At 32.6% G+C, this 24,176-nt stretch overlaps 1 protein-coding gene across 2 annotated transcripts in view; it reads left to right on the top strand.

Moving 5' to 3' along the window:
* The window catches only part of LOC145241454 (phospholipase D1-like), a 320,978-nt gene that overhangs the window by 191,574 nt on the left and 105,228 nt on the right, over positions 1 to 24,176 (top strand). For both annotated transcript variants that reach the window (XM_080104431.1, XM_080104432.1), the window contains exons 3-4: positions 9,569 to 9,697; positions 20,177 to 20,282. In XM_080104431.1, the coding sequence (XP_079960557.1) occupies positions 9,569 to 9,697; positions 20,177 to 20,282 (235 nt within the window). The remainder of the gene's footprint in view (positions 1 to 9,568; positions 9,698 to 20,176; positions 20,283 to 24,176) is intronic.

The following is a 24,176-nucleotide window of genomic DNA, read 5'->3' as shown; positions in this document are numbered from 1 at the left end:
AATATGGTTGTTTTCAAGTCTAATGTAAGCAAGTTCTCAAGTCATCCTCTTGAATAATTAAATTTTACCCAATTTCCATCACTACTCATTACAGCATTGTCTTATTGACCTCCTGATACTCATTAGCTCTTATCCTCCAGTGGCCTTCGAGCCTTAATAAGCATGACTCCTTTTTAAAAAAATACTATTTACAAAATTTACTCAAAACAGCGAAATTTGGTGATATTTTTCATTTTTTTTTTTGTTGTTGTTATAGAAAGAGAAAGAGGGAAGTTGTGAATGGTCAAAGTTCAAAAGAGAGAGGAGGAGATAAATATGTTTTGACTGTGTAAATAATGTTATCTGAAAAATGGGCAAAAAAAAAAGAGAAAAACTGGTTTCCTATTACAATGTTTCTTGCTAACAACTGTAATCCTATAAAACTAATCACACACAAGTCTTTTTACCCTCATTTCACGCCTGCCCAAACAACAAAATATCAATTATTCCCAAAGGAATTTCAGCTCATAAGCAAAACTGTCCACCATTCCTGGTGGAATGTTAAACTCTTTTGATCAGTTCCACTGGGAAGCAATTTTCTCTGAATCTAGATTTGAACAATGCAATGGAAAAATGAAAGAGATATAATTGAATGGGGACAATTAATAATAGCATTTTATTTCTATGAAAATAACTTTGATTCATATTATCTAACTTATAAAGTTGCTATCGGGGATGGGGGGGGGGCGACGTTGCCCGAGATTCATTGACTATCAACGAATGTTTCACACATATTTTTATTGTCATCGAAATCGGTGAAATCGCCCATTTTTCAATCAAATCAATTGATTGCCTGTTCTAGTTGTGCATCGTGGTGCACAAAGAGGAAGCTTCACATGCCTCCCCGCAGTGACTTGGTCCACAATACATTGTAGTCTACATTGCACTGTAGAGAACCTAATATTGATTTTATAAAATTGTTTTATATATAATGGCTTGCATTTGAGTTTAAGATGCACAAGTGAAGTACAATGCTTCAGTTGTGGTCTAAACAGAAATATTCATTTTGAACACACCTTTGTCATATCAAAGAACCTACTGTTGATTTTATATGTCGGGCCTTTCGACTTGTGTGGTAATAAAACTTTTGAAATGCACTTGTGATGTTAGGCTGTGAAAGGTGTTAACTTTAGTCAAAATCGCCTGTTCCTTCTTTCATCAGATTATTTTGATCAATACTTATTGAAAACATTCTGATACAAAACTTATCTAAGGATACTGCCAGGTACATAAAGTACCTTTGTGTGAAATTTCATAAAATAGGCCTAGCCGTTTTCGAGTCCATAGGGAACGAACTCCCACACACAGATATGCACAGGCAAAGTTCCTTTTATATAATAGTAGAGATAGAAATTTTGTCAGATTTTCAGTCAGATCCCAACAGTATTGACTTGCAAATTTTCATTTGTTATTGTTATATCATGTTATTGGCAATATAACAATCTTTAGCTACATTTTGTTTTTTAATTATTTAGTTTGGCCCAAACAAAAAAGATTTTTCCTATTTTACAAGGGTGTCACTACTTATGAGGGCTTGAAGGCCACTCGAGGAGAAGGGTTAATGAATGTAAGGTAGTCAGTGAGACAACAGTATTGTGACTGTTAATAGTGAAATTTGGGTAGAATTTAAGGGGACGGATCAGCAAAAATTTGTTTGAATTGGATTTGAAGATAACCATGCTATAGTCAGCTGGAAAGTAGGCTCACAGTACAAAGTTTCACAGATGGGAAGTTCTAGGAAAAAAAACTTTGTTCATGGAATCTGCATTTAGATTTAGGCACAAATAGAGAAGGGAATTATTGACAGTGGTTGTAGTTAGGCAAGTGTTGGTTGTAAATGTTTCTATGAAGAGTTTTGATTCATATCATCTAAGTAATAAAGTTATTTTGTCGGATTTTTAGTCAGATCTACAATACTGATATGATCAGATATTTTATGATCAGTAATGAAACACATAATTTTGAAAGTTTCTACTTTTTTATGTAATTCTGCAGTCCAGTTAGCACATTCATGTCCGTATAAGATTCATAGGCTATGGCCTACAAACTCAATATTTGCTTCTGATTCTTCAATTTCCATATTATTTGGAATTTTTGGACTATTGTCTTCATGTTGAGTGTTATTTTCACAACGTTTCAGGTGATGTAACCTCCGATCTTCTTCAGATGTATCTTGTCAAACTCTGGAATTGGGACGGAATTTTGAACAGAAACTTTTTTTACTTCATGGAGGTAGCATGCTCGCGTTCCATTAGCTATGACTGGATAGAGGTCTTAAGTAATTTGCAATTGTATTTTTCATAGATATTTTCAAGATCGGAGGTTACATCGATCGAAACATTATGAAAATAACATTAAAGATTCCAAATAATATGAATAACCAATCCTTATCTCAAAATTCAGAAGCGTAATAAAACTTCATTGTATTTTGTTTCCTGTGTGGTACCACATGCTACCCCACTTGATAATAAACACCAACTCGAATACTTTTTCCATAGTATTCTTCTCTTTCATTTTCTATTTTGGCCATGTTTTCATCACTCACATTGGCGGTTGCCAAGGGGGCACGCAGTGGTTCATAAGTATGATAATAAAATATAACAAAGCATAAAAAATACAAACTCTGGGTATGTGTGTGACTGCATCAACTCTCTGAACGCTGACATCTGCATCTTAATCATCTGCCGATGCAATGTTCGTCAGTCAGTGGATCAATAGATTTCCTTATCTTGACCTCCTAAAAATCTCTTGATCTGGTCCAAGTTATGACTTGCCTTCAACTGTGTCAAACTGACAACGGCCCTCAAACGTCTCGTACTCCAATGTTGAACATGTGGTACTCCATCCCTGTCCGGTCATGTTTAGCACGCATTTTTTCCTGTTGCTCCCAAGCCACCTGTGTGACACATCTATCTCTGCCCTTCTCTATTTCTGCCTTTCTTGCTTTGACGTCACCTTGCATATGGCTTGATCATTTGCATACAGCTACTGCTGCCATACACGTGGCCGCACTTTGTTACAATATTAAGTCTACATGTACACTGTCACAAATGATAAAGGCATTGAGTAATAATTAGTTTTAAATAAAAATCCTCTGGAAGTTTAAGGTTCGCGAGAACACATACTAAGATTGTCGTAAACTGCGGTCCCGTAACGGTTCGGAAGAAAAACACAACTCAGTAATTAATGGAAACAAAATATATTATATATTATTCCTTAATTGGAATTCATTTTTGAGATGAGCATTATATATATTAATTTATTTTTATTTCGGACTATTAAATTAGATTATTAAATTAATATATATAATGCTCATCTCAAAAATGAATTCCAATTAAGGAATAATATATATACCAATCGGTACGGGCCCGACTATGGAAGATCAGATAATTAATAAACGTGGATTTATAAGATCAAAGAATCCAATCTTGATCGCCCTTCGGGGCCTGTGGCGCAGTTGATAGAGACGTTGAATCTCTACAGTTCCAGATGAACATTGTCTGAAGATAGCGGTTTCAATCCCACCCAAAGTGTGCCAGAGGTTTACTTGGCCAAAGTGTGGTGAGACGACAACAGCTACGGATGGCCGTGATGGCTGAGAATGAAGTTAGGAGATTCAAAGTTCCTATCCTGACGAAGGCCAGAGGAATAGTTGGCCGAAACGTTGTGAATAAAACAAACCAATAAAAGATGAAAAACAACTAATAAAGATGAGAATAATAGTCCGAAATAAAAATAAATTAATACAAAATATATTGAACAGAAAAGTGAATACAACAAATGAAAGGTGTGAGTATACGTCAGTCCGACTGGCAAGTATGCATGATTTGTGCATAACTTGTTTGCTAACGTAAAGAGATATATTCTTTTGGTCATTGTAGTAAGTGGAAGAGTTTATTATTATTCGTAGGGTGGACACACCACAACAAAGAATAAAATAGAAATTACTTAATGCTTTTGCCATGTCATGTCTGACGGAACGAGAACAGCCTACCGCTGTGGATTAAATAAAGGATTCAGTTTGAAATTCTGTTTAAATTCCAGAGTTTGAGAAGATGCATCTGAAGAACAATTAACAAATATATAGAATCAGATAAGGAAGATAGTTTTTATTATGAGGTGATATTTGAATGCAGAGGATTTATGCTTTGTTCAAGGATAAAAGGTCACTGGGCAAGTTCAAAGATCAGAAGAAAAAAAATTATGCATTGTGGGAACGGAAGTAAAGACAGGAAGTGACATGATAATGGTTGAACGTTTTTATTTTCGTGCTAAGCTAGTCAGTTTTCAGAGAAGCAACTAATAGGAAAAACGTGTTCAGGGTGGGTTAAAAAAAAAAAAAATTAGCAATTAAGAACTCCACTTTTTAAGATCTCTCTCTTCTGTTGCCAACAAGAATTGTAAATCTCATTAAACTAAGATCTACCTCACATACCAAAATGGTTGAAAAGATATCTGTAATGGATATTATTTTTTGTAAATGACTTCAAAATCCAGCCAAAATTATAGGCACACATCAAAAGAAAATAAAAACGAATAGTTAATTGATGAGATTTTCTTTTGCAAAGAAATATGCAAATTACTTAATCTTACAATGTCGATTGCATACACATGATCAATATATTAGAAAGCACTTTGACACACCAATTTTTCATAAATCATAACATTGTATTTTTGTAATTGATTTCGTGAAAATAAAAGATAAAAAGTAAAAACTAGGCATAACAGCTTGACTAACCAATAAAAAAGGCTGTGCATTATTCTTTTTTCATGATTGAAAACAAAAATATTTTTTTATGTAATTGATTTCCAGCCTTCTGACAAATGACATTAATATATATATATATATATATATATATATATATACTAGCAGGACCTGTTAACCGGCATTGCCTGCTGGAAGCATGCTCCTTCTTCGTAAAAATAATTTAAGTACGGTTATTGTAGTTGTTGTTGCTCCACCCCCAACTTCATGTTAAGAACGGCTTTCAGAATAGATATTCCTAACCTCCACATGTTAGGAACAGCTTTTGGAATGGGCACTCCCAACCTCCCCATGTTAAAAACGGCTTTTGGAATAGACCCCATCAACCTCCCCATGTTAAGAACGGCTATCGGAATAGACACCCCATTTTGTGAGTGGGGGGGGTCAAAATATTTGCCCCAAATTTAACCATGATAGTTGTTGTCAGGATGCCCACCTGCAAATACTATAAACCATGGGGAGTGGCAGTGTCGGTCGAATAGAATTAGATTTGTTCCTCATGCATGCATACAAATCTGGCGGCTACTGATTTAAAGTGCATAATACAGGTCTTTATATCTAAAAAATTACTTGTATCTGCCAAATATAAATGAGATTTTCTTAATCAGCATAGTCAAAAACCTATAAAAGCTATCATTTTAAGTGTGGCGGTGGAGCTAAGATAAAAATTACCTATAAAAAAAAACATTAACAAAGGTAATGTATGTGCAGTGTCGATAATGAGCCCAGAGAAGAGAAGTAAACTAAATACTCCACAGAAAGTATAATTGGTCTAAAATCAAACATAATGGCTGTGGGAATAGACACCCCATTTTAAACCGCCCACAATAAAACTAAATGTAAAAAAAAAGAAAAAAAAAAGCCGTATTATAAAATAAAGTAAAAGAAAACAAGAAAATAGCATCGTATAAGGTTTGCTAAGCTACTCCAAAATCAAAAAATAAACAATGGTACCCGTACATTTTTTTTCCAGGGTTTGTTTTTGTCTGGGGAGGGATAATGTCATGTTGTTAATGTGTGCATATGTAAGTGTATTTAATTTTCTGCATATGAGCGGTTTGTGTTTGGCTTATTTTTTTTTTAATGATTGCCTCTTGTAGAGAATGCCACCATATTTGAAAAGATCTGGAGCATTCATTTATGTATTAAGAGATAGATTCCAGAATAATCGAATTATCAGCTCTTAGTCAATGAGAATGGGCAGAATTTGAGAAGAGAGAATTTATCATTTTTGAATCAGGAAATGGAGAGATTATGTTATGTCTGAGTTTATGATCTAGTTACAAAGGGTGCAAGCACAATATCTCAATATCTTTAGAATGTGTATATTTCCTCCCAGTTTTGAATAGGGGTGGTAGGAGAACTTGATATTTAGGGGGGAAAATAAGAACTACTTCTTCTAAAGATGCTGCAATTATGATGGTGTTGCTCCTAGGATGAAATATAGGATTTTATTATAACAACTAAATGTGTTTAAAATGTTGTTCTAAAGTTACTTAAGATAGTGGCTAATAGTCTAGACATAATAAATTTGTATGTGCCGTCTGTTGTTGCAAACCTATGGTACTTTGGTCCAGAGAGGAATTTCTGGAATCAATATATATATATATATATATATATATATATATGCGAAAGGAAATTAAATGATGCAAATTAAAATTTACAAAATTTATTGTCCAAAAAGAGGGAATACAAAACATTATTTTCTTATTCCATTGAGTTTCAATCAAAAATTAGGCTTTTTTCTTCAAAGGAAATAACTAGCAAAATAAAATTATAAAATTGCTATAGAATTACAAGTTAGCATTAAAATTGAAAACTTTGAATTAAATTGTAGACAAATCTTGAAAATGATGTCTATTATTCCAAATATAATCAATTGATAAACTCTGATTAATGAAATTATTTTAGTAGTTATTTCATTTGACAATAGTAGTTCGAATAATTCAAATAATACAAACGGCTGAAAAAGTCTTAAAAGAAAGATGTTACACTATTTTTTCTTACTTTAAACTCTTCTATCTTTTTATTCAGGACTATGGGCAATGTAAGATAATCCGGCTAGTCTGAACTAAAATAATAAACTAAAAGAATCATACATAAAAACTGTCTCACATAATTTGCACATTTTGCAGATATTTCAAAATCGAATTTCGTTACCATCAAATCATCAATTTCGTTTGTTTCCGGCAGATCAACCATTTTGAGGCCATTTAATGCTGAAATGAAATATCTTTTCTCGACAGTTAATTGTATGTGATTAGTTAAATACATAGTTCAAGCTCTACAGACAAATTTATCTCTAGTTGATCTTCGACAACTAAATATTTTCGTTAACTAACCAAATAGAAAAGTTACTAGGCAAACCCACATGACTTTTGGAATATGACATCTTCGGTTCATGACAAGTATGTACATAATAAAAAATTTTCTGTTTTTTTTAACAAGTGTAATTCTAAATATGCACTGAATTTTATGTTAAGACTTGAAGATATAAACAAATTTCTTCAGATGTTTTTTTTTTAAACAGCCTTCGTTTAAAAAAAAGAGTATATTGTTCTATTAAACTTTTTATTTAAATAATTTGACTTGATAATGAGGAGGAGCAGCAGCAGCAGCGTTATCTGTCTCTAGTTCTTTTTGTTATCAGGTTTATTTTTGGGAATATCAAGTTCACAAAAAACACTTATGACTGTGCAGTCTTATTAATCATTGGATTTATAAATAACTATCAAAAATAACACACAATTATGGAAACAGATTCTTTGTTAATTTAGCTAGCAAGAATATGCCCTCTCCTCTGGTTGCAAAACGCTTGCAAACATTTTCGTTTAGAACATGTTCAAAACAAAAACAGGATGTAATTTATGTAGGCGAACACATAAAAACATATGAAGCTTTCCATTTTCAGCACTTTTCAAATTTGTCTCTATTAATAAAATTATTAGACAGTTTTATCTTTGTTTTCCTTGCATCTACGAGAACTGCATTTTTTTTTTTTTCTGACAAGGGTGCCAGCTGTAAAATACGCTTAAATATATTTTAATTCATGCAGATTTCGTATTTATTATTACAGAGCCAATTCTCTATTGAATATTATATATATAGAGAGAGAGCTGATTTCAAAAGATTTTTTTTAATTACTTGAGTGCTATTAACAGGAATCAAAACCAAAACATTCGGCGCTCCAAACGCATTCCCTACCATTTGAGCTAACCTGGCAGATAGATACGAAAGATTTAAACTTAAACTTCTTCTAGCTGTGATTAAATTTGTGAATGTGTAAAAAGAATAAAAAATATGTCAGCAAGTTGAAAAGAACATTTTGCATTTCAACTTGCTGTAGCATTATTCATCAATCCAAACAACGATTTTACTCGTATAAACCATACTTTTGATATGATTACTATTTCCTGTGTTATGTAACAAGTCGTTTAAGAGTTTATCGGTTAAATATTTTTATACAGACACACACATACGTCTACTGTTTTATTTCTATATATTTATTTTTTTATTAATTAACATTTATTGAATTCAAAAAGGGCCATAGTGAAAATAAAACTAAATTTTATTTTAACTAAACCCTATTTAAAAATAATTATAAAATTGAATCCACCAGAATGCATTTCCATTTCTTCATAAACAATCAACGATTTTAATTTTTAGTTAGTAGTTGTTAAAAAAAAATTGAATTTGTGACTATTTGGGATTTGGAAGGACTGTCAAATAGAAAGGGGTTTCTAAATCCCCATATATTAAAAGATTAAAAGTTTCGGAAGTTGTTACTTTATAGATAGAGATGAAAAAAAATCACCTTAATAGTTTGGTAGCAATTAATAATTTAATGGCCGAATGATACCATAATAATAAAATTTAACTTTCAAAGTCTTATTTTTAAAAAATTTGTTAAAACCAAACGGTATGATTACTAGGTCTATGACAACAACATATTGAGTATATATCCCACAATTAGACACAGTTAATCAACCGAGAACCACATCACTCTGTATAAAAGCATATAAGATATCAACGGATACACACTCGAGAATCAAAACAATGAAAAGAATATGCCGTTGTCCTAGACCTAATGATTACTAAATCAGACTGAAGCTATTGGCTCCTGATTTAAATGCACCTAACATTGATGTTATTTTTTTTAATTTATTTGTGCAAAACTCAATCATGTTTTGCAAAGCTAAAAACAAAACCAATAATTTTTTCTACAAAACAACCAAACTAAACACCATAAATAAAAGAACTTAAAGTTTAAAAACTTTTTTCCCAAATTACTGGATTCGGTATTAAATAACCTGAAAAGAGGCAATATGCCGTAAAACAAAACTATCCAACCAAATTCTATGAATAAATATTAAAAGATATAATGAACTTAGAGCATAAAAACTTTTCCCAAAATTACTATATTGGACATTAAATTGCCCCAAAAAGGGTTGATAGGCCGTAAAACAAAACGATCAAACCAAACCAAATCAAAATAAGACAAAAATATGCACCTCTATTCCAATATTTTACATTTTTTTTTTTTAAATGTTCATATTTAAACGATTGGTATAATTTATATTTTTATTTTTTTTTTTTAAATGTTCATATTTAAGCGATTGGTATAATTTATATATATTTTTTTTTTATTTATTTATTTTTTTTAACATGTTTATATTTAAACGATTGGTATAATTTATATATGTATATTTTTATCATGTTCATATTTAATCGATTGATAGAATTTATATATATTTTTTTTAACAGGTATAAAATTGACATAACACATGGGGATTTTAGTTGGACAATTTACCGACGCTACAAACATATCCGTTATCTTCATGAACAGTTGCGCCTTTTTTTGGCAACTTGTAAGATACCAATGCCAACGAAACAGTAAGTACCAAATTTTTATCTAATGAAATATCCTTCTCTCTGATTGCCTATTTACAAGCTTGGAAAATAGAGAACAAAATTAAACCAAATTTTCTATGTAAATGGGCTATCACCCAGAGAGTATCATTGACTATATAAAGTTGATGTAGAGCAACACAAAATGTTATAAATGTTGAAAACTTCATTAACTCAGGAAAAGGTATGTGCATGTGTTCCTAATGATTTTGAAATTCTGAAAGGTTTTTCCTAAATATTTTGCAATTCTGAAAGGTTTTTCCTAAATATTTTGAAATTCTGAAAGATTTTCTCAATATTTAATGGTATATATCTCTACTATTATATAAAATTCACTTCGTGTGTGTGTGTGAGTTCCTTCTTCATAGGTTCAGCTGCTTTGGAACCTATTTTTTGCAAATTACATATTAAGCTAATTAGTGATGGGACGATGCCAAAATTTTTCCCGATTCCGTTCAAAATTTCCGATTCCGATCCGATTCCCGATTCCGATTCTTGTAAAATTTATACATATTTAATTAGAGATTTTTTTTGTTTGTTTTTTCGTAAATTTTCAAATTATTACATAAACCCCTGGTTAATGTCCGCGTATATTTTATCGCAAATGTTTTTCTTGTAATTGATTAAAAATTGTAACACAACAACACATTTATTTTGATTTTAAAACAAAGCTATATTGTACCAGTTCGTATTTACTGTATAACATGCTACTTACATGAATAGTGGAAAATATTCGAAGATTGGTAGGCAAAATAAGAAAACGATGTAAGAACAATATATTTAACAACACCACTTAGCAAAGCCACATCTCATTGTTACGAACGAATTTCTAAATAATAATATTACTATTATGAAAATCATTTTTAACGTGAGATTGCGTGAGCTTTCTGTGCTTTCTCTCGCAGCTAAATCCCTATTCCAAAATGAAATATTACTTTTATAGATTACGTGTTAGAACATTTTTTTAATTGGCGGAAAGAAAAGCGATCATTTAGAATTTAGAGTGTAAGATCAGTTTCGAATATAAATTTAACGTAAAATGATCATCATTTCTGGCCATCCTAATTCTTTATGGATATTAACTAAAGTGTTTCCCACTAAATTAAGTTCGGTTTGCAACGTTGTAAAACCATGTGTAATCGCTTAAAAAGTAGACACCCTATCCCCAATAAGCGCACATAATTTAAAATTGGTAACACACTACAGCTCATGTTACGTTATATTTATTTGTGAAACTGACCATCTATTTTAAATTCCTAATCGTTTTATATTAGTGTTGTGTCGATTAATCGGAATCGGGAATCGGATAAATCGGTAATTTTGGGGGTATCGGAATCGGTATTGGAATCGGAAAAATTTGTGCCTAATTTCCGATTCCCAAATCGATTCTTTTAATATTTTTAAAAAGTTCATTTTCAATTGTTTGTACCGATTATAAATATTTCTTTCTTTTAAACTATTAGTAAAACTAAAGAAGATCTAAACTTATTTTATATGCGTAAAATAAACAAAACAAAAATTGAAACTTTGCGAAAATTCGCTAGGTAACCTTTAGAAGAATGCAGTTTATTTTCAAAGTAGCGAAAGAATTGTCTAAAATTAAAGAAATATTTTGCCCAGAAAAATAATATCAAACATTATTGCTAATTAAATGAAAAGTAGAATATAAAAGTGTTGGGTTTTGTCGGTATGTTTGCTGCTCCCTCACTCGGTAATCGGTATTGACAAATGAATTTAGGAAAACTCGTCCCGGGAAAACTCGTCTCGGGAAAACTCGTCTCCGGAAAACTCGTCTCGGGAAAACTCGCCCCCTTTCGCTAGGTAGGAAAACTGGTCCCTTATTGAATAAATATCGATTGAAAACACATTTTATGATCGTTCTTGAAGGAGATATTGCTTTTTAAAATAGACTATAGCCCCCCACCCCATAATATTTAAAAAAAAATATTTTTATTTGTTTAATGTTTTTTTTTCTACCTAACTGGCTAAGTTCTTAGTGGTTTCACTTATTTTAAAGCGTTTATTATGTTCATACAAAGTTAATTACAATTTTTTTGGTTCTTATTTTAACGATGTTTTTTGGAGTCATAAAAACAATAATAAAAAACAAAACAAAAAAATTAAAAACTGGGAGCGTTACTTTTTTGTTTTGGTTTTTTAATTATGATAGTTTTTTGTTATCTTTTCGTTTTCTCTCATACCAAATGCACTCATGCGTTATTTAAAATTATAATTCTATCAATTATCCACATTTATTGTCGTCCTGTAAAATTTTGCAAAAATTAACTAATAAATTAAAAGCGAAATATTTTTTTGGCGCGAGAGATGCCATGTGCTAACAATCTCTCGTTAACTCATTTTTAATTTTTTAAATTTTTACTTCAAAATTCTAAAATCAATCATTCAGGGAAAAAGTAATCACTAAATAAATTTATTAATCAATTTTATTGAAAACTCCGCTATCGTTTATCAAGAATCTTTTAATTTCATTTTTTGTTGGTTGTTTTTCGGAGGGAGATATAGTTTTAACCCCCCCCCCCTCTCTAAATTATATTTTAAAAAATATTAAAATTTGGGTTTGTATTGCTGTACACATAGATTCGAAAAAGTAGTTAAAAAACAAATATATAACAAATAAATGTTATCAAAGGCAAGATAAGTTACTTTTCTACCAAACTGGATATAATTCTCGTGTTTTTATTCAATTTAACATGTTTATTCAGCTCGAAAAACATGCAGTGTTTACCGATGTATTGGAAAATTCAAAATGGCGGCCGACTCTCTCTTAAACACGGTAAGTTCGGGAAAAGGTGTTATAAATAATAAACTAGACAAAATCCTGTTAGAAATTCGCTCAATATATATTACCGTGACATATGTTGACATATATTCGGTGTTTTTTTAATAGTATTTTGTCTAGTTTATTATTTATGACACCTTTTCCCGAACTTACCGCGTTTAAGAGAGAGTAGGCCGCCATTTTGAATTGTCCAATACATCGGTAAACACTGTATGTTTTTCGAGCTGAATAAACATGTTACATTGAATAAAAACACAAAAAATATATTCAGTTTGGTAGGAAAGTAACTTATCTTGCCTTTGATAACATTTATTTGTTATATATTTGTTTTTTTTTGACAACTTTTTCGAATCTATGTGTACAGTAATACAACCCTAAAATTTATTATTTTCTTTTTAAAACCAAATCTCCCTCAGTAATTTCTTTAATTTTCTATTTTTTAGCGATTATCAAGACTCTTAAGATGTGATATACCGGACATTATTTCTCGTTCTCACGTAACACTCGACATGTTTTTTTGTTTGTTTTCTGTGTTTCTTTTTTCTTTACCGAATAAACGATTCCAAATAAATTAAACAACACACAACATAGTCGGCGAAGTAGAAAACTCGATTTTACCCTTTTATAACAACAGTAAATAAGTAAATTCTTTTTATATTAGTATAAAAAATATGCGGTCTCGTTTATGAACATAATAAACGCTTTAAAATAAGTGAAACCACTAAGAACTTAGCCAGTTAGGTAGAAAACGGACACTTAGAAAATCGATTTTATTTTAAAAAAAAAAAAACATTAAACAAGTAAAATATTTTTTTTTAAATATTATGGGGGGGGGGCTATAGTCTATTTAAAAAAAAACAATATCTCCTTCAAGAACGATCATAAAATGTGTTTTCAATCGATATTTATTCAATAAGGGACCAGTTTTCCTACCTAGCGAAAGGGGGCGAGTTTTCCCGAGACGAGTTTTCCCGGGGCGAGTTTTCCGGGCACCTTGACAGTACAACTTGTGGCAAAATTTCAGAAAAAAGTAATGGACGGTTATCCGGGAATCATACGGACGAACGAACGGACGAACGCCACTGAAAACTATAGTCCCTCTCCGATAAATCGGGGGGGGGACCAACAAGGAATGGGCAAAATTGTGAAAAGGCTTGGCCTTTGATTTAATTTGAAATATGCTTCCAGTGTGATTTTCTTTGATTCTGCCGGTATTGTTTATGTTTATACTTAAGGATTGCTACGACGGCGCCAATGCCGTCTGAAGCCGAGGCCTCCGTGAGATATATATATATATATATATATATATATATATATATATATATATATATATATATATCACGGAGGCCTCCTGAAGCCCGCCAATCTCACTCAAAAGTTGAGTTGAAAGTATTATGGGGTAATTAACACCTTCGATGCCGTCGACAACAATACTTTTTCACACCCACTTGCCAAATTTCTCAAGGAGTTTAATATGAAAAGATTTCAAACGAATAGAGTTTTATTTTATTTTCTTGGAGCCACATTGTCTGACACCGTCGCATTTTTCTCGGGGTTTCGGAAAAGTTAAAAATATACATGAATATCTCACAATGAATTTATCAAAGTCTGGATAAAATAGATAAAGAGAAAACATTTAGAAATTTTTCAGATTGAAAAAGAAATTATATTTACATTTAAAAGTCCCCCCCCTCATTGAAATTCTACTTTTGGACGATATTTGTAAACCCACTAAAAACCAAATTATTTTTAGATCTAGGATGAAGCTCTAAACTGTCTTCACGTATTAAAAAAAGGGTGCTTGTGCAGTTTACACTATGTTAAAAAACGAAAAATAAAAAAATATATATATTCTACGTACTCGTTATGGAATGAAGTTCTCATAAAAAAATCACGTAATTTCATCAAATAGTTTTTATTTTATGCCGTAAAAACGATTTGGGAAATTCGGAATCTTCCTAAAAAAAACTGCGATAATTAGTCAAGGGAGCGTAAAACAAAAACTATTTAATGAAATTACGTGATTTTGTTATGAGAACTTCATTCTATAACGAGTACGTAGATCTATAGAGTTTAGTTTTACTAATAGTTTAAAAGAAATAAATATTTATAATCGGTACAAGCAATTGAAAATTAACTTTTGAAAAATATTCAAAGAATCGATTTTGGAATCGGAAATTATACACAAATTTTTCCGATGCCGATTTCGATTCCCCGAAAATTACCGATTTAACCGATTTCCGATTCCGATTCATCGGCACAACACTAAAGCTAATTTATATGATTGGCAGTGTTCTTAGATATGTTTTGTACAGAAATTCATGTGATGAGTATTGCAAATCGAAAAAATCCGATCTTAAAAAAAACTTTTCTCTCTTATAGATAAAAAAAGATTAATTTTTACAGGGTAATATTTTACATTACACCGGCAATGGAGCTAATAAAATTCCAGCAAATCATTTCTTCTTAAAATACAGATTGATTATAATCTGGAGATATTGCTTAATAGTGGAGCATTCGACTACAGATCAAATGATACCCTGGTCAAGCCTGGGTGGAGCTCATCATTTTATTTTTTCTTATTAATAAGTTCAACTTACGATGAATGAGGTACTATTTAAAATCACTGCAAATCATTTCTTTGTTTGCATATTTGAAAACTAAGCATTAATCAGAAGTGAATTTTCCAGGGCATTCATCGTCAAGCCCAAATATCAGCTGAGGTGATATTTTAAACAAACACAGACAGAATTTGATGAACGACACTATCATTATTATTTTTTTATTTTTGCGAATTAGTCCACCGGGTAATGTTCAGCGAGCAAGATCGGAGATGCACCACTGTACAACTGATACTCTCTACCAATCAAAGTTATAACAACACGACCATTACCAGCACCCTCAAAATGCATTGCTGGATTGCTATGAATAAAGGACGTGCCCAGGGTGATGAAAACAATGTTTATGGCGACGGTTATGGTCTTTGGTGTGGTTTCAAGTGAGAGCCACATCATGCCATCTCACATATTCAAAGTCAGTTTGAAAGTCGATACCAAATTGTACCTGGCTGTGCTGAGGAGTGTGCAATCAAGTGGCCGTTGGCAGATCCTCCTGAGTGTGACAGCAGGACTCTGCACCAACCCACAAGTTCAAAGAAACTCAGGCTTGGCTTTGGAAGGAGTGCTGCAACTTTGTAATCTTCTCTCACTGGCCCTGCCTCCTCTCCTGATCTGAATCTGCTGAACTACTTCGTTTGGTCATACGTTCAGAACATCACCAACATGACCTCTCATAACACCAAAGCCAGCTTGAACGTCGCCATCTGCCAAGTAATGACCGAGTTGCCGCCGGCACTTGTGGAAAAGGCATACTCCCAGTTCCGGACCTGCATTGAGGCAATGATTGAGGCTGAAGGTGGCTACATTGAATAGATGTCAGTTCTACTACATAATGAAGTTACCTGAATTGATTTTTTTTTTTACTAAAAGTTTTAAAATAAATCTGTTGTGTTGTTTTCTTTAGGGCGACACTTTTATCGTTCCACCCTGTATTAATGATCATTCTACCGACGATCTCTTTAAGTCTTATTCTCGAGTGGCTTTTGGCCTTTTTAAGTGGCTACTCATTAGTATGTATTAAAAAAATAACAAACAATTGTACATAATGACATAATTGTACATGTAGTGACCCATGAAAGAAAAAAAATTCCGAAAATGGGCATCTTGAAAGAAAAGTATAGCTCTAGTATTTCTCTATTGAGCTATCTAAATGAAAACTTACAATGGCTGGATATGGCTCAATGTCAAGCTTTATATAGGATATGGTCATTATTGATCAGCACGAGGGCACTCATGTCTGGTAACGAATGTCTTATGGTCATTATTGATCAGCACGAGGGCACTCATGTCTGGTAACGAATGTCTTTAAAACTTAGTCCCCTTGGCATTCCCTCATAAGTTGGTGTGCACCTTAGAACTGCAAACATTACCCTATCCTTTATAACAAAATGAAAAAGAAACAATGCAGCAAAATAAAATCCTCAGATTATTTGGATTATTGTTTTCCTTTGCAGTGTTATTTTCACAGCATTTTGACTTCGGTAATCTCAAAGCTTCAGGTGTATTTTGCCAAACTTGAGAATCTTTCTGTCCTACGTAATCTGCATTAGTATTCTGAATATCACTTGCACTGAGGATTGAACCTTCAACCTCCAAACTAAATTTTACCAAATACTTTATTTGTTATGCTACAGTGTTCTGTGTCGGTAATGCGGTTAACGGGGTACCGAGTTGAATCCAACTTACTTGTGTCAGGCAGGTGCAGAAAGGTCAAGGGGTTACCAGTGACATATCAGTCTCAATGACTTCTGTTGACAGAATGTTCACCTGCATGCTAAAAAGTGAGTCGGTGCATTTTAGGTGCAGGCTAATTAACGTGGGGTGAGGGGATGTACCACTCTCCCACACGCATACTGATATAAATAGAAATGCATATGAGGATTTTGGGGGGCAGAGAGAGTAGACAGTCAATTGGAGGTGAAGTTTGGTAGATGGTCGCACTTGAGTTAGTTTTGAGACTAGTAGGGTCAGAGGAAAAATGCATTGACAGAAATGCAAAATAAATTGAGTCAACAATGCAAGGAGTTCCCCGGTTCACTTGTAGACGAAATAAAGAGATCTTTGCCAGAAAATCGGCATCATATTTTCGTCTTAGATGCTCTTTACAGACCATCAACCAGTGACAGGAAGAACTGCATTCCAAAAGAGACAAGATAACAAAAAAGGTATGGTGAACTCTTAGCACGTATATATGCACAGTTTTGAGGTAAAAATTTAACTGCCAAGCGGTCAAAGTTGAAAGAGTTGACCTTTGCAGACTCTACCAAACTCCTCTGCTAATTTTGGGTATAAATACTTGAACTTTTAGATGTAGGTTACCTGGGCATGAGTCAAACATTTACACACACACATATATATATTCATACATACATATGCACATAAAGTTATGAACAGTACATATGGCCCAAGCAAAGCAAGGTTGAACTGCTAGTGTTATATAAATCATTTATAATGGTCATTGTTTGGTTGGTTAATTGCAAGACTTGTTGCTGATACCAACAATCATGGATTTTCCATGTTTTTCTATGCAAGTTACTGGTTTGTTGTTTTCTACAAGAGTATTTAACTCATATGTAGGATAGTGTTATGAAAACATTACTTTTGCATATATATATATATATTACAATAGAAAAATGCGAGCATGAAAAGTAATATGGTTAAGCTTAAAAATGGAAAAGTAAAGGACTAGTTGCTAAAACTGAAAAAGAAAAGGACAAGATATTCTAGTAAAAAATTTAATAGATTTATAACTGAAAATATTGCAGCATTAAGAATTGATTATATAATGTTATGTTATAAATTAATTTTTTTTTAATTCTTAATGCTGCAATATTTTATGTTATAAATTTATTATATTTTTTACTAGAATATCTTGTCCTTTTCTTTTCCAGTTTAAACAACTAGTCCTTTACTTTTCCATTTTTAAGCTTAACCATATTACTTTTCATGCTCGAATTTTTCTATTGTAATCCATGATTTTTCCAGACTTCCAGTAAATTCACTTGTTCTTTGTTTAATTTCAGCCTTATTTTTTTGCCCCCATAAACATAACATATACATTTATGTAACAAACAATGTACGGCACTCGTCTGCTTTCAATAACCCCCCCCCTCATTATCTCCCTTTCATTCTTTCTGTTTCACTTGTTACTTCTCTTTGTGAGAGCAGTGAATTGGTAGCAACAGTAGTCGCTAAAGCGATGTGGTTCCTATGGAAACCAGTCATAAAAGAAACGTCGCTCACCTTTTATACGTTTTTTTTTTTACGATTTTGAACACTAGTAAATTAATCATAACTTTTGTTTTACTGAACGAAAATTTAAAAAAACATTTTTTCACAATATAACTGAGAAGGTGATCTATAAATTGTTTTAAATTTGGTCGAAAAATGGGTGAGTGATGAAGCTTTAAAGCACTTCTAAATGGTTAAAACTGTCACTTAACCATATATTCAAACACTACCATGTTTGAATGATACTGTTATGTACGTGTAAACTGTTCATCCATCATTTTCGATGAAGACCACAAACATCACTGATAATGCTGTGACTTGCGCATGAACTTTTTTTTGTGACAAGAGTTGTGCAATTTCCGACCACATCTTTCCTGAGTCGGCACTGTTTTATTCCAGTGGCAAGTAGAAATTCAGGACGACTGGAAACAATGCCGAGATTAGCAGAGAGCACATACAACGTCTGCTATTCCCAAATGGTCACCCATCTTGTACTGGCTAGGCACATTGTTGCTTAATATCGGTGATCTGACGAAAGTGCACAAGAAATACATATTTAGTAGCAACATATTTTCTCTCATTATTATTAAAAGAAAAGGAAAAATCTATTTAAATAATAAAGAGAAACTATTTTTATTTGTCTATAAAAGAGGAAATTTATTGGTAGAGTGGTTTTTAGATTGGATATCGATTGATATCACAATGAAGTGTAAGTTAGTCACAATTCTTTTTGTATCCTCAGATGATTTTTAATTGGTACAAGTTTAAGGCTTGCAAAGTAGGCAGAGATGGTTTTTACTTTATAAACCCAACTTCCTGTCATTCAATACTCTCATGGCTGTTGACTATAAATGCCCGCCAACATGGAATTCATAGGTACTTAATTTCCTTACATTCATGTGTTAGTTGCAAGTGGTGGTTTTGTGACTAGGTTAGAGCAAGAACAAAATGTTTGACATGAGATGGTCATCTGGGGAGTCTCACTAATCACTGAAAAATCAAAATTTAAATAACGTACTGATAGACCTAAACCAATAAATGTCACCATGACATTTATTAGATAAGTTTCTATCAGTATATATTTTATGATAAGTAAAACTGCAAATAACTTATACAAGTAGGTAGAATTGTAACTTATCTTGCCTTGGTAACATTTATTTGTTATGTATTTGTTATTGGACCATTTTTTTTTCTTTTTCGTTTTGTTGTCCATACTGAAAAATTTACCCAATTATTTATAGTGTAAAAATAAAAGAAAGTCATTTTTTATACTCCCCCCCCCCTCCACATTCATTAATTTGGTGTTTGGTAACCTTAAAGAAATGAATATTACAGGCGTTTTTTTTTGGGGGGGGGGGGCATAACCAAGGCGCTGTTACACTGAATACACTGATTTAAGTTTAGTAAATGCATCTTGTGTAGTTTCTGACTTTTAGCCGGATGGACACACACACGCCAAGAAAATTATGGCTTTCTTTTATATGATAGACTAGCAGGGCTATCCAGCATTGCCCGGGGTAAGAGTATAACATATTTCTAATAAAACTTCTATATTTTTCTCTTTTCCTCTTCTCTCCACTCACTCTAGCCCATTTACCTTTCTGGGCACACAGAGACAGGCAATACCCTTTTATAGATTATTTTTAAATTTAAAAAACTATTCATTGGAATCAATGCTGATCAAGAAAATACTAATTTTGTGGGTATTTGTTTTGTCGTTTTTTACTTTTAGTCAATGATACACACATGCAGACAGACAACTTTATATTATAGATGAGGTTGCTGATCTAATTAACATTTCTATCTTTTGTCCAGGCATCGAGAAAGAAGGAGATCGGTGAGAGAAGAAAAATCTGAACTTCCTCGGTTTCCTCTTCTTCCAGACCAGTTTGTTCGTGAAGAAAACATCCATCTACGTGCAGTAAGTACATAATTCCAGTTTTTAAAATTAATTCTCTTGTCAAATTGATTTTTGATGCTTTCTATGCACACATGAGAAAGTGAGAAACTATTTTGCATTAAACTTCGACAAATGTTAAGTTTAATTTATTGCACTTTCTGAAACTTCCTCTGGCCATCTCCTTGAATAGCCACCGCTATTGCATAACAATATGTTGATTTGTTAAATTGTGATCTATGTATTCTATGTGTGTGTGCGCATGTGTGCGTGTAGGCGAGATTTGAGATAAAACTACAGCCGATGATAACTTGTTAAATTATGACATATGTATTTTATCAGGAAATTTCTTGCGGTTTTTACCTTTTAAAATCAGATGAACATATCTCAGCTCAAACAAAAATTTTTTTGATCAAAATAAGCACCATTAGAATCAACATACACTTGTTTTGCGTTGACAAAAGTATTTATGCCAGTAACGTAAAAAAATCTTGTGTTCTGGTGGCAGTGATTTTGATATCAGATTTTTTAAGTGTTTCTCATGCAAAAAGTTGTTGAGATACTTGAAAAAGTGGTAATCGGTAGGTGAGAGGTCTGGAGAGTATGGCAGATGAGGCAGTTTTGTAGCACAATTCATTCAACTTCTGAAGGGTCGGTTTAACGTGCGGTCAGGCTTTGTCATGGAGGAGAAATGGACTTTTTCTTTTGACTAATGCTGAGTGTTGTTGTCGAAGTTTCTGATGCATTTCATCCATTTGTTGACAGTACTTCATCGCCATTATGGTTTTTGCCTGCATTCAAAAAACTAATGAATAAAACCAGTCGTAGACTACCAAACAGTCAGCATGACCTTCTTTTGGTGCAACTCTGGCTTCGGGAAGTGTCGTGGAGCTTCATTAGTATCTAACCGCTGAGCTGAGTGTTGCTATTATCATAAAGAACCCACTTTTTATCACAAGTCACAACCCAGTCAAGAAACAGGTTATTCTTGTTATGTAAAAGAGAAGATTACACTTCATAAAAGCGTTTCATTTGAATGTCATTCAATTCGTGAGGCACCCATTTATCAAGTTTTTTTGTCCTTCTAATCTCTCTCAAATGGTTGGAAATCGTTGTATACGTTACATCTAATTCAGAAACAAGTTCTCAAATAGTTGTGTGTGGCTTGACTTCAACTAAGGCTCTTAATTAATCGTTGTGAACATTCGATGGCCGACCACTACACTTATCATCTTCAAGACTCTTATCGCCGCCACAAAATTTCTTAAAACACCATTGTGCTGTGCGTTCCGTAGTGGTTCCTGGACCAAACGCTTCGTTGATATCACAAACTTTTTTAGCAGCTTTTCGGCCTAGCTTGAATTGAAATAAGAAAATTGTGTAAATTTGCTTTTTTTTTCCATCGTATATTCAACGTTCTGAAAAAAAGACATAATTGTTTTAAAACGATTGTAATTTAAACGATTAGATAGAGTGAAAAACGCTCTTTGAAATAATATATAAAGTAAAGATATTATAACAAAAATACATCATTTGAAATCAAAATTAAAAATTCCGCAAGAACTTTCTTCTCAACCTAATGTGTGTGTGTGTGTATGTAAGAGGTTTGATATAAAACTACATCTGATGGTGAGTCTTGAAATTGAGATTTTTACAGAATGAGAAGTCACCTTTTCATTTTTATTATTTCTGGGTTTGCTCTGAAATCAAAATGATGGAACCTCTCCAGTGTCCCATCCAAAGTTTAAATAAAATTTGTTATGGGTTTAACATGTTGAAAACACAATTTGTGGAGTTTTTTTTTTTTTTTTTTTTTTTTACATAGGAGTCACCACTTATCAAGGCCCGGAGGCCACTCAAAGATAAGTATACAGTAGTCAATGGGATAATATCATAGTAATCATTAGTATTGAAAATTTGGTAAATTAGATTACTTAAGAATTTGTTTACATTGGACTTGAAAACAACCAAATTGTTGTCAGCTGGAAAGTAAGCGAATGGAAGAGAGTTTCACAGGCGTACAGTTCAAAGAAAGGAGCTTGGTTCATGGAATCTACATTTAGGTTTCAGCACAGATAAAAAGTTGGGAATTATTGGTAGTGGTTTTAGCAAAAGAGAAGTATGATGGGGTGATTTAATTGACATCATCAAAATAATTATATACACATACATACAATCAAACCTTGGTTCATAGACATCTCAGAATTAGAACAATTTGGATTTGGAACAAAAAATCCCAGACAGAAATATCTTGAGTTTTCTAACAAAACTTTGATTCCCGAACCACACCAATGGTTATCAAAGCATCTGATGAAAAGGTTACATGCAGAGTTGCCACTCATGGGTTTTCAAATTGAGATCAGGGTTTTTCTTTTTAATCAATCTGGGTTTTTACTTTTAGAATTTTTTTTTTTTTCTTAGGAACTATATTTTTACATACATGCTAAAAAATTTTTTTTAACTATTACAAAATCTAATTTATAAAACTCATTCTGTCTGTCTGTCTCCATATTTTCAAACTCTATCTCTAAAACTAATTAAAAGTCGCAGAGCAGCGCTAGGGGCCTCAAATGATTGGATTTCTTATAGACCGCTCTTTTATGTGTCTTTAGCCGGTTAAAATAGTTTTAAGGGGTCAAAAAGGGGTAAAAATTGAAAAAAATCGTTATACATTTTGTACATTCATCTTAGTTTATTTTTAAGTAGTTCATATGCTTGTCGCGTTGGTAGAATGGTAACATCACCAGCTTTGAATGCTACAGTTTTATTTTCGGTTTCGATTCTAGCTGATGGTACCCAAATATTTTTTTTTTTTACTTTTGAAATCATGACTCTATAATAATACATATGAAATCTAGACAAATTAAAATATCATATTTAAGCATATTTTACGCCTGGGCAAAGCCGATCGCCCCCTACCCCACTAGTGTGTAATAAAATGGTCAAAATATGCACTAAAAAAAGTTCATAGAATTTTTGCAAAATAAAGTTTTATATTAAACATTATAGTTAGTATTGAAAACAATAATATGACTGATAATTAATCGTTTTGTATATTAACCTATTCAATATCAAAAAATATTTTTCGAAATCTTTTCAATGAATGATTGATAATTTGGATTATTCAGATTACTGTCTTACTATGAGGAAATAGTTTCAGGATCCGCACCACTGAATCCAACCATGTGACTTTATCAGAATGATGTTCAAGCTAGATCATGTGAAGTCTATTTGCCCATCTATACAGGTCACCATGGAAAAGCAATAACAAAGTATCCTTCCTAGATGTGCTGATAACCCAATGATTAGGGGTTCAGGTCCTTTGTATATCGAGGCCACTTACTTTGAAAATTTCTCTATGACTGAAGGTCCTGGATATGACCTTAAACTATATCCGATGGTGAAGCCCCAGCTTGTGGATTTTAGGGAGTGTGGAGCCACCCTTTAATTGCCATTGCTCCCAGGTCCATTCTGACCCGGAGTGGTAGTACTTGTTAGGGTCCTAACTATGGGTTAAATAGAAACCAACTTGAAAAAATATATTCTATTAAAAAATGTTTCTTCAAAATCACTGGATTCAGCATTAAATAACCTGAAAAGGGTTGATATGCCATAAAACATAAGCAAACAACCAACCAACTAACTATGACTGAAAATACGGTACGGTAGTATTCACATATCTGTCTGAGATGTTACTAAACAAATCAAGAATTTAACGCTATCAAAGCAAATGATCCTAACAACATTCCAGTCAATTTACTCTTGGAACTTATTTCTATCTTTACAAAAGCTATTCAATTATTGTTTAAAGAAGTATTTTCGATCATCTGGGAAAACGTTGCCCAAGTATTTAAAAATACTGGAAATTAGTTTTCTACAACTTTGTACAGACTGGTCAGTCTACTGCATATCATGAGT

The sequence above is a fragment of the Euprymna scolopes genome, chromosome 20, assembly GCF_053919585.1.
Source record: "Euprymna scolopes isolate OS-2025 chromosome 20, ASM5391958v1, whole genome shotgun sequence".
Classification (NCBI taxonomy): domain Eukaryota; kingdom Metazoa; phylum Mollusca; class Cephalopoda; order Sepiida; family Sepiolidae; genus Euprymna; species Euprymna scolopes.
The sequence above is the reverse complement of the archived record's forward strand: the minus strand, read 5'-3'. Positions and strand labels throughout refer to the sequence as shown.